Here is a 13,715-nt window from a genome sequence, read left to right on the forward strand (position 1 = left end):
CTTGCTTCCCTCATGTCTGGGGTAGCACAGCCAACAGGTGCTGCGCCTTTGCCGACCTGGTTCTCCTTTGCATGGATCACCTCGCCCATCACGGAGTGGGGCTGCAGGACACTGGCCTCCTGGGTTCCCACCAGGGACCTCTCAGAGTTTAACCTTCATTTATCCAAATCCCTACAATTCTGACTGAGAAATCAAATCCCTTCAAGTAACCTGGGGTGATCATCAACACTTGGCTGTGACCCCAAAGCTGGGGTGGCTGTTCTCCCTGATGATTGGAGCTGCCGCAGTGTGGCAGGAGAGCCACCATGTGGAAGGCAGCTCAGCAACTCCAGTCCCTGCCTGCAATGCCCTCCACTCCTGAGACAGAGCAAGCTGGTGGCCAGGGATGGCAGTGGAGGAGGGCAAGAATGCCTTTGTGTTTTGCACCCTGGGCAGTGCCTGAGGGCTCTTGTCCTCATAGCCCGTCCACTGCATTTTCTCGGAGATGTCACTCCTTCCCAGGCCCCTGCCGCAGAGCTGAGCTGCCCCTAAGACCTGTGTGCTTGGGCGGTAGCCCAAGGCGGGGTCATTGGCTGTTCCTTGCCCACTCTGGCAGCTTGTGGACTTGGCGGTCCACTGAGATGGAGGTCCGCAGCGTGCCCATGGAGCTCTCCATCTGTGGGGGTTCCGGCACGCAGCCCACCTTAGGGCATGCCCCCCGGTAGACCTCGCGGGACTTCTTCCGGAAGCGCTTGCCCACCATGACGTACACTAGCGGGTTGAGGCAGCTGTTGCTATAGGCCACGTAGGTGCTGATCTGTGTGATGACGTCGACGACGTGCTCGTCCCAGCAGCTGGAGAGGACGCCTAGACGCAGCAGCGTGTCCAGGAAGGTGCTGACCTGGAAGGGCAGCCAGCACACCACGAACAGCAGCAGCACGGCCAGCACCAGCACCGTGGCCTTCCTCTCTGTCTGGATCTCCTTGAACTTCTGCATCTCATTGTTGCGCAGCACCTGCAGGATCTGCACTGTGCAGAACGTGATGACCCCCAGGGGCAGCAGGAAGCCCACCAGGTTCAGCAGCACGTTGGTGAACACCTCCCAGGAGCGTGACGGGTAGACAATCACACAGGCTGTGACGTTGTAGCCCTCATCTGTGTACTCCCTCATGGTCCGGAAGGCCAGCATGGGCGAGCTCAGAAGCAGGGTGCACCCCCAGATCACCAGGCTGTAGAGTTTGGCCCAGCGTACCCCGCGCATGCGGCCCATGGACATGGTCTTCACCAGGGCCAGGTAGCGGTCAATGCTGACCAGCATCAGGAAGCAGATGCTGCTGTACAGGTTCATGTAGATCATGGTGTTCACGATGCGGCACAGGGCCTCGCCGAAGAGCCAGTCGAAGTTGTTGGCGATGGTGACAGCCCAGAAGGGCAGCCCGCAGGCCAGGATCAGGTCGGCCGCTGCCAGGTTCCCCAGGTAGATCTCGGCCACTGTGCAGCCGCTCTTGTGCAGGCAGAAGACGCTGAGCACAAAGATGTTCTCCAGGGCGGCGAGGACAAACAGAACCCAGAGGAAGGGGGCCTGAATGGCGTTGAGCCAGCCCCACCACTCGGTGTCCGGGCAGCGCTCGCCCTGGGGAGCCGTCCCGTTGAAAGCAGCTGCAAGCACTTGAGAGGTGACGTTGGTCATCTCCACACTGAGAGGAAGAGGAAAAGAGGTGGTCACACCTCCGGGTTACAAGAGTCAGGAGGGACTGTGGGACATGGGCAGGGGAGGGCCAAAGTGGCCCACACACTTAGTGGACATCAGGCTGGCCCTCAGACCCTTTCTGGGCTAGCCTTTGGGGCTCAGGTCCGGGGACCTGTGACACTCTGGGGTCTTAGAAAGCATCCCTGTTTTTGAGCCTAAGCTGAGATGGCCTTGCTGCTCTCCCAGGCTAGTTCCTGGCCAGCGTCCACCATTGGCACTAACAACCAGGAGCCTCAGGCACCTCCTGGAAGCTTCTGTGATGAGAAAACCCACAACACATTCTTTCCTTATTGCATGGACTCCTCCCGAGGGAGTCGTTTGTCTCCTTGCCTCTCCCAGGCTTGCCACAAACCAGTGATTGACTGGCACGCCAGATGGGGAGAGTCTGGCCTCATTACGAGCCCATGGTCCCTCTGTCCACGTCTTGTCTACCTAACGAAGGACATACCCCATGTCAGAGGATTCCAGAGTCCTTCTGGGTTCAGATTCTGGCTCCCATATTTATTAACTCTGGGACCTTGACCTAATCTCTGTGACCATCAATGACTTTACCCGTGAAACGGGAATGAACCTTTGTAGGGTCACAGTGACCCGAGACAAGGGGTAACCTGCCCAGCCCCATGTGCTATGGGGTTTGAACGTTGTTGGTCCGCTTACAGGTTTCTGGGTTGGGAGCTTGGGCTCCAGGGTGGTTTCCTGAGAGGGTGATATGGAACCCTTAAGAGGTGGGCGCGCAGGTGCATGTGATTGAAGGGATCCTGGTCTCCTGAGTGAGTTGTTGGAAAGCAGGAGCCTGACCCCTCTATCTGTCTTTAGCTTCCTGTTTTGAGACCCAACCCATGTTCTCCCACACTCTGCAGTGGCCATCTGCCCCGTAGGATGCAGGCCAGAGTGGAGCAGATCCAAGTGCGCACCCCAAACCCCACCAGGTGAAGGTGGGACCAGCCTCCTGCCTGTGTCCCTTAGCCCAGGATGTGCCAGCCGCTGCTTCATCACAAGGAATCTACTGACATGGAGTGGTACTGTTAGCCCGACAAGCTGCTAACCCCCAGACTCAAGGAGTCACCTGTGGGGCTGGTGCTTTGGTGTAGCAAGTAAAGCAGCGCCTTGCAGAGCCGACGCTCCATATGGGTACTGATTCATGTCCTGGCTGTTCCATGCCTGATCTGGCTCCCTGGTTACGGCCTGGGAAAGCAGTGAGGATGGCCCAAGTCCTTGAACCTTTGCCCCCACGTGGGAGACCTAGAAGAAGCTCCTGGCTCCTGGCTTTAGACTAGCCCAGCTCCAATCATTGCGGCCATTTGGGGTTTGAATTGTAAGTTGAAAGATTTCTCTCTCTCTCACTCTGTAACTGCTTTTCAAGTAAATAAATAAATCTTAAAAATAAAAATAAAAAGAAGTCATTTACTTCTTCAACAGATAAAACCCTGTTGAGAGGGATTTGTTTAGAGAAATTCCAGGTCTGAGACAGAAGACAGCTCCTATCTGCATGTAACTCCCCACTAAACCAACTGGAGCCCACCTGGCCATCATGGATTGCCTACGGAGTGTGGCATTGTTGACCTGAGGATGGCCATGAGCTCTACGGACCAGCCAGGAGCTTGGACATGAGCTAGGCTCATACCTTTCAGCTCTAATTTCAATTTGTAAGAAACTTCACCCCAACTCCTCCCGGAGCTGCCCAGCTCCTTGCTCCTCACTTGGCCGTAAACACCTGCTTTCTTCTATCACCCAATGCCAGCAACTGGCATCTGCCTTGGATGCGGGGCTCAGGTTTGCAGGTTCTACAACAATCCTCCCTTGTTCTGCAAGAGTGACTGGCTGGCCCAGAATCTCCACGACTCTGGGCTAAGTCAGCCTCTCCTGTAGGAAGTTCACCTGCCCCAGGTACCTTGTTGTAGCAAAATGGGATGACGTTTGCATTTGGCTCAATAAACCCTAGTGTTTTTGCCAACTATTAAACAACCATTGTCAAACAGCAGCACCCACTGTTTGCAGGCTTGTGCTTCAGAACCAGCGGCTGCAGCAATAAGCCTCCTTCGTGCTCAGGCGAGACTCCCAGGTCATTGGGCAGGGGCTGCTTTCTAGAAATGTTGTTGTCCAGGGTTCACTCATCTCCTCCCCCAGCCAAGAGTCAGGGGTTAGGACAGCCCTCGCTGTGTTGTCTTGGGTAAACTCTGTGACCTCTCTGAGCTTCCACCTTGCTTTCTCTGCTCTGCCTTCTGTGACAGGTGCAAGGTGCCAATCACAGAGTGGATTTGGGAGTGGGCATTTAGCCTAGTGGTTACAATGACAGCATCCCATATGAGCTCCTGACTCCAGCTTTCTGTTAATGAAATAAAGGGGAGAGAGAGAGAAAGAACCTAAGAGGGGCTATGAAAGCACAGGGAAAGGCCGGCCACTTGCTGCAGGGGGCAGGGCAGGTCCTCCTGGCGATGTGCAGTGTGGCCAAGGGCACGTAGACACAAGGAAGCTCTTCCCGGCAGGTCCGGTATCAGGGAGGGCAGTCTGAGCCACAGGTTACGTGAGAGATGCTGGGATTTCCCAGGAACAGCTCCTCTGCCTCCCAGAGCAGCTGACTGGCAGCCCGAAGTCAGACTGTGTGAGTAACCCCTTAAATGAATGGTTTCATCCTGGAAGTATTCTGCCCTGGGCTGGGCATCTGGCCTGGACACAGAAATCCCTGGGAAGATCACTGCCTGCCCTGCCTAAGTCCCTGGTAGTTGGGGCTCAGTTTGCAGGGTATGGCGTGTAGGACACTGGACCAGAGTGGTGACGGGTGGAGAGCTTGGAGATGACATGGAGCTGGATCTTGAAGAATAAGGGGGATTTCAACAAAGGGACAGGGAGGAAAGAGGACAGACCAAGCAGAGAAAGATGTGGAAACACTGCTGGTATGTTCTAGAAGGTGGCATTGGATGCTGGGGTGGGGAAGGCAGAAAGAACTAAGAGAATAAGGGAATAAGAGTGGTTCTCATGGATGCTCTGGGCGTGAGGCTGTGCCCCTAGGACACTAAGCATGGAGACAAGAGTATAGGAAAAAGGTTCTAGAACAGTCTCTCTGTCCAAACTTTGGAGCTCATCCTCCCTTCAGAAGGAGCGATCTGGCTCCTCCGCCCCAGCTGTGGTGCTCTTAGGGGTTTGTTCCCTACCAACGGTGGCCACAACGGTGTGAGCCTCACAGGGCCCGTCAGAAAGCACACAGCAGTTTCCTCGCTCTAGGGGAAGCCAGCCACCGTGACACTCGGCCTCTGTGAAGCCTTCCACCACGGCTGACTCCTCAGTCTGTCCCTCCTGCAGCTGAAGCCCAGAAGATGAGCCGTGCTCCGTGCTCCCGAGTGCTCTACAGGAAGGACCTCCAGTGGCCAGCCACTTCCATCCAGCCCTTGGCCTGGGCTTGTGGAGCTGATCCTCACATGGCTAGTAGGTGACAGGAAAGTAGAGAAGACGCAAGGTGGTGGGAAGACTCCAAGTGGGTGTGGAGTTGGGAACACTGTGGTGGCAGCTGATGCAGCCAGCTCACTGTCTCCATGGGAAGGCTGCGATGGCCATGGGACCCAGAGCCCAGGCTGCCCTGCTCCAGGACTGACCTCACTTTCCTTTGCTTTGGTTCTGAAGCAGCTCCCCTCGGATCCTCTCTGGAGAGTGTTCTGGGTCCCCTGCATCAGAATCTGCCACGTGCTGTGGACATTCAGTGTGCTCAGCAAGGTGGCTCATGGGGAATCCACTGGACATGAACTTCAGAATGCAACTCTTCGAGAGCCTTCATTTCCAGGTTCATCAGGAAGCGCTCCCCTGTGACAGCCAGGAGTGGTGCTCCTCTTCCACCCATCCCAGCCCCACAGATCATCCCTCGGCTCCCGATGCTCCTGCAGCGAGTGGGGACACATGTGAGCTGTTGGCTCTGGACTTAGCATTGCCCATTCCTTCAACTGTTGTCCAAGATGTGAAGTTCCAGGTATCCTGGGGCTTCTCTAGTTGTCTGCACCCCCTGCTCCTGCACAGTGCCTGCGGGGCACCCTGTGACTCACCCAAGAGAGGCCGTGGTGGGCACGGGGTCATCATAGATAGACAGGAACATGGAGGCCTTCCAGGCGGCGAACATCTGGGCTCAGACGGAGGTGTGAGGGAGGTTGCACCTGGGCTGACCAGAGGAGACAAGATGGTGAGAGGGCAGCAAGGAGCTGGCCGCATGAAGCCCTCATGTTCTCCGCCAGGCAGGGGAACGGAGCCTGCAATGTGAGGTGCCTTGGGCATCCTGGGCGCTGGGGTTGCTATGGGAGAAGAGACACAGCGCCTGGCCCCTGGAGCTCATGGTGTAATGGTGGAGCCAGATGACAGTCACTGGATGCTCGTGGCCAGATCTGAGTGCTGGGACAGCAAACGCAAGCTTCCATGAGGACACCAAGCCCCGTTCAGTGTCTGGGAGGCCAAGTGGGTGCTGCAGGGGACAGCTGAGGGCGAGCAGGAAGGCGGAGCTTTAGACAAAAGCTGACTGGCCCCCCCAGGTGTTAGTGCTGACATTCAAGCCTCAGCAAGGGAGTTGAGGCAGGAGCTTTGCCTGATGGTGGGGACATAGTGATTGGATGAGAGTGTCAGGTGGGACGACTGAATGCTGGTGGCTTTGGAAGCAGAAGGACAGAGACCAGCCATGCACATGTGCTGCTCCTTGTTGCTGCAAAGGGATGCTTTGTGTTGTCTTGGGAGTGTGAGCCTACTGTCGGGGACCGTGATGGAAGTGAGTTAGATGTGGGTCTTCAGGGGCTTTGAGCCCAACGCGAAAACAGTGACTGATGAGCTTGTCCCTGCCTCCTGGTGGTCACCGGTACAAGGTACTCTCAGGCTCCAAGCCTTGGGTCTCTGCTGCAGCCCAGGTGGGAAGGGGACAGCCTCTGCCCCAGGGGCTCTCACTGATGATCTCTGTCTTTCTGAATGTGGGTAGAGCTGCAGGTGCAAGAGAGGTGGGGTGACTTGTCTGCATCCTGTTACTGGGGAGAGCTGGGGCTGGGGTTGAAGCCCTCTTTCTATTCCAGACTTCATTCTCTCTCCAGGACCCTGATAATCTTGTACTCCTGCTTAGTGTGGATGTAAAGTGTTGTGTGTGTGCACACGTGTATGGGTGTTATCATGGATCTGCCTGTCCCAGCTTTCCCACTCGTGAACTACAGAAGTCTGCATAAACTTCATCTTCTAATTCAGTTACGGAGCATGGAGATCAGACAGTGACAGTTCAGGAAACTCGTGCACATTACGGAGTGAAAAGGCAGAGGTGTCAGCAGGAAGTGAAGTGGGAGACACTTGGTCAAACACCAGGAAAGGCTGAAGTGGAGCCAGAAGCAGGGTTGAGAACAGGATTCGCCACTGCAAAAGACGCCATGAGCATCAGAGTCCCCCTGCTGCCTCCAGGAGGGAAGGACGGGGAAAAATCCAGTAGCTGACCTTTCAGAGGGGCCTCCCTGTTCGTGGAGAGAAAATTCCAAGCTATAGAAAAGTTCTGTAGAGGTGGGCAGTTGGCCTGGCAGTTAAGAAGTCGTTTGATGCTCAAATCCTGTTAGGCGGTGCTAGGCTTGAGTCCGGACTCCACTTCCAATTCCAGCTGCCTGCTAATGGGCACCCTGGGAGGCAGCAGGTGATGGTTCAATTACCTGGGTTCCTGCCACCCATGCAGGAAACCTGGACTAAGCTCCTGGCTCCTGGCTCCAACCTGGTCCAACCCTGGTTGCTGTGGATATTTGGAGAGTAGATGGGAGATCACTGCCTGCCTTGCAAAATACATAAATACATGCCTCTATGACGTTAAGGCTTTTTAAGAATTGTTGAACATCTATCAGGTGCTAGAAATTTGGTGGGGAGGGAGAAGACCCCATGGGGCACCTTTGGAGTTGGGCATGTACTGAAGGGACCTCGGTCCACCTGCGGGGCCTCCCGTTCCCCTGGGACATTGCCAGCTGTGAAGCTCACTATGGGGAGGTCCAGTGCTGACCTCGGTCATGAGACCTCTTGCTTAGGTGCTTGGCTCAGTCAGCCCAGCTGGATCCTGGCAGTGTATATGCAAATGGCTGCATACACTACTCCCTTTCCCAGCATGAGGTCCTTTCTCCCCATGCCCAGAGAGCAGGTGGTGTAAGGACTGGGACAATTTGGGAGCCCAGAGTGGCTCTGGTGGTTTTCTTGCACCTCCCCTGGCACTGTGCCCCAATCAGAATCCTGTATGGGGGAGCTGGCGTGTCTGCTCCGGGTCTCCTCCCGACTTCTCCATCCCGGAGGGTGCGCCACAGGCTGTTTGCCAACTGGCTTGCCTTTGGGCTCAGCCAATGAGGACCAAGGGAGGGTGGGGAGCTGGGGGAAGAGGTGATTGACTGTCACAGCTCTGCTGCCAGGGTTGAGCCAGAGTTCATAGCTTCTGCTGGATCAGATCATGAGAACAGGAGGAGGCAGGGTCAGGCCATGACTATCCTAACCCTGGGGCCCCCCCGAAGCACAGCTTGCTCCTTGTAGGGGCTCCCAATGCTGCTCACGGCCATGGAGAGAGCCTCAGGTGGACGCCTCTCCATTTACTGAGTTTAACTAAGCCTTCCTGCTGTGCCTGGTGGGTGCATCTGGCTCCTCCAGTCATGTGGGAGGGGCTGGTGGTTGAATATTCATCTCTCCGGGCCTCCCTGTCCTCATCTACAGAGCCAGGAGGCTCCTCCTGGCGAGACTAGGAGGGGGGAGGAGGAGGGGACTCTTAGCATGACCTGGTGGGGAGGGGCACAGGAGGGACCTCCATGGCCAGGTTGGGGCCCAGGAGGCTCCTCCTGGTGATACCTGGCAGGTGGGGTAGAGGAGGGTCCTCTGTGGCAAGATTTCCTCACTTTATTTCAAATTTGTTTGTACTTACTGGACAGGCTGAGAGACAGAGGCAGCATTATTCCCTCCATGGGCTTACTCCCCAAATGGTTGCAACAGCTGGGACTGGACCAGGATGCAGCAGCAGCCAGGACCTCCATCCTTGTTTTTCATGTGGGTGGCAGGGGCCAAGCACTTGGACCATCACCTGACGACTCCAAGGGGCGTTAGCAGGAACCTCGAATTGGCAGTGGAGCCAGGATTTGACCTCCGGTATGGGCCGGGGGTATCCCAAGTGGCATCTCAACTGCTGAGTCAAGTGCCCACCCCTCTCCTCATTCTAAAGGGATGGTTTGGGTATTACATCTAACATTCTGATTCACTTGTACACATCTTGCTCAGATTTTTGTCCAAGAAAACTTGCTTTAAAGCTATTTCCCTTCACTGACTCATATAAACACTGGCTCTGGAGCCATCAGAAATAAATTTCAGTCTCGTCTCAGAGCCAGCCCACTGGCCTCCCAGGATCCTTCCTCTTTTGGCCCGGGAGGCTGTGACCTCACTGTGCATAAAGTCATCATCTCACAGACCCAGGGCCTCCTTGTTGTGGGGGCTGAGGGGACACAGGGGACACACTGTCCCTGGCATCTGGAGGGAGTTGGAGAAACAGCAGGTGCTGGGAGAATCTTCCTAAAGCAGGTGACAGGGGGGTCCCCACTTGCTATCTCTGGGGTTGTGAGGGCCCCAGGTAGGATGGGAACACACAGCCTTCTGCCCTGCCTTGCTGGCCTCTCCTGGGCTTCGGCCGCTCTACGCTCCTCAGCACATCCGGTGTAAAGGCATGCAGATCGGTCAGCTTCTTCCCATCTCTGTTTTCTGACCAGGGCTCCCTCATCACAGGGATGCAACAAAGGCCCACTTGTGCCTTTTTCCAGTGAGTTTACCCTACGCCACAGGAGCTCCAAGCAAGCACTGAGGAGGGTGGAAAGGAAAGGGGGGAGTCCCCCTCCCCTGTGTGCGAGTGGGAGCCAGAAAGCATCTCTGCACACTGCAGAGCAAAGACCCTTGAATCCAGAGGTCTCCCCTTCTAATGGCACCCCAGGGCCCCAGCAGGTTCCTGGCTGCCTCTGACCCCTGCCCAGGGACACCTGTAGCATCCTCGCCACATTATCAGGTCCTCATGTTGCAAACTCATTTCCTCCTGGAGGTGGCAGGGCGGGCAGGTGCAGCCCTTGGGAAGGTCACAACCTCACAGGTCACCTCCGGGCCAGCCTCTCTCTTCCACCTGCCCTCACTGCCCTTCCATTTTCTGCCATGAGCTGAGGCAGCATCATACCCTCCCCACAGGTGGCTGCCCAATCTGGGCTCCCCAGGCCCTTGTACCAAGAGCATCTCAGTGATGCAGGCTCAGGGGTCTGTCACTGTCACACAAAGGGAATCAGCCAGATTCGCACAGCTCTTCATCTCTCAGACCATTTCATGTTTAAGCCATGTTTCTTGAAGGACAAACGCTACTCACTTTCTGTTTAAGTCCCTGAGAGGAAGTTGCAGTTCCTAAGTAGTAAAAGGATAGGCAGGCAGGTTGCACAGACCTGGTGGACCCAAACTCGTGTACTGCCAGGACCTGTGCCACCAACTGGGGGGCCCTGGCATACACCATCTCACCTCATTCTTCTCAATGGTCTGATGAGGCTGCTATAGAACCTTCCCCTGCCTCTGCCTGCTGCTGTGTGGAGTAGACAGGTCAGTGGTCAGTGCGGACAGGTGCAAAGCAATGAGTTTTGCCAACGGCTCTTTCTATACCTCCTGCTCCCAGCCCCAGGTCCCTCTGCCTCAGTCACACCCACGGCTGTAGGATTGTAGGACTGAAGGAGTCTGTTTCCTGCCACCCTCCTGGCAGGCCAGCTAAATCTTCCAGACCCTGGCTGCAGTGCCGCACCCCACCAGCCCTTCTGATCCCGGGATCCCTTGAGCTGCCTTTGCATTTGCTCCTGGCAATAATGCATACACATGCGTGCACACAAGCATGTATGTGCATGTGTGTCTGTGAGCATGTGTGCACGTGTGAGCATATATGTGTCTATGAGCAATGTGTCAGCGCGTGTATACCCGTGTGTGAGCATGTGTGTGCCTGTGTGTGGATGCGTGCCTGTGTGTACATCTCTGTGTGAGCACATGTGTGCCTGTCCCATTACAGCCCATGTCCTTCAAGAGAAGGGATTGGTCCTGCCTCCATGCTGTTTCTGAGCAGCGTGCAGAGAGACTCCCCAGGCTCAGCACACGAAGTCAGCAGAGGTTCATCCCCCCAGGGACATCCCAAGATGTTTTTGGAGATAGGTGCCATGAATCAGGTCCAGCAAGCTCCCTTCCTGGGGCAGTGTTCTAGGACTCCTATAGCCTTTGGGCTGCCCTAGGTCCATCAGCCCTGCCTGTGAGCCCGGCCCTGTGAGCCCTGCCCTGTCAGCCTTGCCTGGTCTGCCCTGTTCTGTCAGCCTTGCCTGGTCTGCCCTGTCCCATCAGCCCTGCTCCGACAGTCCTGCCCAGGTCAAAGTCTTGCCCAAGCCCCACGCCCTCTGCTCCCTGCCCAGCTCCCTTGCAGACAGAGGAGCCCCTTAGAATCCAGGCAGGCAGCATCTAGAGGCACCAGGCCGTGCCCATGACATGGCTCTTCTAGAAATGCCTCCGAGTGGAAGACAGAGACATAGAGGTCTGAAGAGCAGTGGGCACAAGGCCTGGCATCCTGCCTGGACATGACCATCAGGCCCCCGTGCGGTAAGTCTGGGCTCTGGCCGTGTTGGCCAGCCGGCCTGAGACAGGTGCCAGGGCTATTGGTAGGATGGGAAGAGCCTCCCCTGGGCGGGCCCCCGTGAGGAGCTGCGACACATGTCCATGTCTTTATTTTGCTTATACGTTCCCAAGCACATGAGAGGTTAAGTCCTGTAGCAGAGGGACCATTGCTGCCACCCCCAGTTTACAGGTCCAGCCAACGAGCCCACAGCAGAGACCTGGATCCAGGCAGTCCGGACCAGAATCCTGGGCACTCACTTTACAGACTTTTTTAGTTTGGAAAATGAGAACCATCCACACATGCTTCCAGACTAGCGCGCCTACGTTCCACGTACCTTCCAAGCAGCTTCAACAATGGTTGGCTTGCACCAGCCTTTCTTCCCCATCAAGCCCCAACCACCTCTCCTGGGTTACTGACGCACATGCAGAGTGTCACTCAGACTGCCACTGCTACAGCACGAAGCTGTAAAAACTAAGGACTCGTATTTCAGAACACAGAACTCGTGTTTCAGCCCCACAGCTGATCTCACACCTCAAAGAAAGTTCTAACAGTGCCACAGTCCAGTAGCATTCTAGTGTCCGTTCCCTCAAACAGTTCTCCTCAGAGTGGACTTTCCAAACTTTCTCCTTACTTATGGCCTGGGTAGGCAGCAGAGGACGGCCCAGGGCTTGGGATCCTGCAGATCTGCTCAGCTCTGGCCGTGGCGGCCACTTGGAGAGTGAACCAACAGGTAGAAGATCTTTCCCTCTCTCACCTTCTCTCTGTAGATATGCCTTTCCAATAAAAATAAATAAACCTTAAAAATATTAAAATGCAGAGTCTTGGCTATCATGCTGACATGCTTTGATCCCCAGGTTGGGATGTTATCAGGAAGCTGCATTATTAATTAGGTTTGCTTGTTTATTATTTGAAAGGCAGAGTTAGACAGAGGGAGAGAAATCTCGCATCTGCTGGGTTGTTCCCCTGAATGACAGGGTTCGGCTTGGCCAGGCCAAAGTAGCAGTCAGTAGCTTTTCCACACTTTCCCACATGGATGCTGTGGCACAAGCGCTTGGGCCAACGTTTGCTGCTCTCCTAGGTGCATTAGCAGGGAGCTGGATCAGAAGTGGAACAGCCAGGAGTTAAAGCAGCATCCGTCCAGGATGCTGGCGCTGCAGTCAGCAGCACCCCCGTTGTGACAGGTGTAATTGTACGCCACATTGGCCCATTGCAGGAATTGTTATAGAGGCTTTCTCACACAGGCATGACTGACTGCTAACCCCAGCTCCAGCTGCTCCCACCTTCCCAGAGGAGAGGCAGGAGGCCTTGGTGCTTCTGGTCAGCAGCTCCCATCCCCCAGCTGTCTAGGAACACATCGAGCTGCCTCTATAAGACAAACGATGCTCCCAGCACCCAGGAAATCCCAGAGAGGCTAGGAGCCTAGTGTCTTGAACTAGGGTCTGACTCCACGGCCACAGGTGGCACCCGGCTTGGCCAAGCTGCTGTGCAAGGTTTGAGACAGCCATTTCAGCAAGTCAGCAGGAGGAAGCTGCGGGAGGCGGTCACTCTCCTTGTTGCCTGTCGATTTCACGTGGCAAGACGGGCCTCGCTACAACAAAATGCCCAAGTTGGGGTGGCAGACAAAGAAACTGATTGCAGGCACAGTCCTAATGTTGCGCACACAGAAGACCTGCTGTCAAGCCCTGGGACTTGAACAAGTCCCTCCTCCCTTCTCCTCACCAGCCCACTGGCCCTGGCCTTGGAGGGGTTGCTGTGACTGAGAATTTGCACATGATAAGAGGCCTGGAGCCAAAATAACAAAAAATCATCTGGTTTATAAGATTGAAGGGACCAGACAGGGACGAAAAGAGGAGGACAGGTGGCTGGTTGCTTCAAAGTCTTCTCTGAACAGCGTCAGGCAGGAAAAGAGGTGAGCATGGCTCCCAAACAGGCTCCGGGAAGTTCAGTTTTTGGATAACGCAGTGAAGCAAGTCGGCAGTCTGAGCACACTTTTCTTCTTACTTGCCTTGCGTTTCTGAAACTCCTCAAAAGGGGGCAGGGAATGTCCATGGATTAACAAGTGGAAGCACGTGCTCTCTGTTTCCACGTGTGTGTCTGTTTTCTTTCAAATAAAATGAAAAAAAATTTTGTTTCAATAAAATTTCAAATGAAATTTTAAAAATTTCTTTTCTTGGTTAAAAAGCCCAGGAGGTAATTGATGAGGTTCTTAATGCGGCAGTTGGCTCTGAACACAGGTTCGGGTGTTGCATTTCTTTGTAATGGTGCCCAAGTTTTCCACGAATGCATTGCATTTCTCATAAAAGTATGAATTGGGGGCTTTTATACATTTTGGTATGGTGGGTGGCCTGTGACACCAGCATCCTCCATGGG

The 13,715-nt window shown here is 55.1% G+C and overlaps 1 protein-coding gene across 1 annotated transcript; it reads right to left on the reverse strand.

Annotated features, from left to right (window-relative positions):
• Positions 1-493: 493 nt before the first annotated feature.
• On the reverse strand, positions 494-6,036 carry BDKRB2 (bradykinin receptor B2). The gene is made up of 2 exons (XM_004584309.2): positions 5,761-6,036; positions 494-1,676 (listed from the first exon to the last, which is right to left on the reverse strand). The coding sequence occupies exons 1-2, from the start codon at positions 5,832-5,834 to the stop codon at positions 566-568; spliced, it is 1,185 nt and encodes a 394-aa protein (XP_004584366.2). The 5' UTR covers positions 5,835-6,036; the 3' UTR covers positions 494-565.
• Between the last annotated feature and the right edge of the window lie 7,679 nt (positions 6,037-13,715).

This window comes from Ochotona princeps, chromosome 26, assembly GCF_030435755.1.
Source record: "Ochotona princeps isolate mOchPri1 chromosome 26, mOchPri1.hap1, whole genome shotgun sequence".
Classification (NCBI taxonomy): Eukaryota; Metazoa; Chordata; class Mammalia; order Lagomorpha; family Ochotonidae; genus Ochotona; species Ochotona princeps.

What these genes read in the sequence shown, in the direction of transcription:
- BDKRB2 (XM_004584309.2), bottom strand. Translation starts at nt 5,834, where the DNA reads ATGTTCGCCGCCTGGAAGGCCTCCATGTTCCTGTCTATCTATGATGAC. An exon ending in CCCACCACGGCCTCTCTTGG is followed by an intron (nt 1,677 to 5,760) that starts GTGAGTCACAGG and finishes TCTTCCTCTCAG; the next exon opens with TGTGGAGATGACCAACGTCA.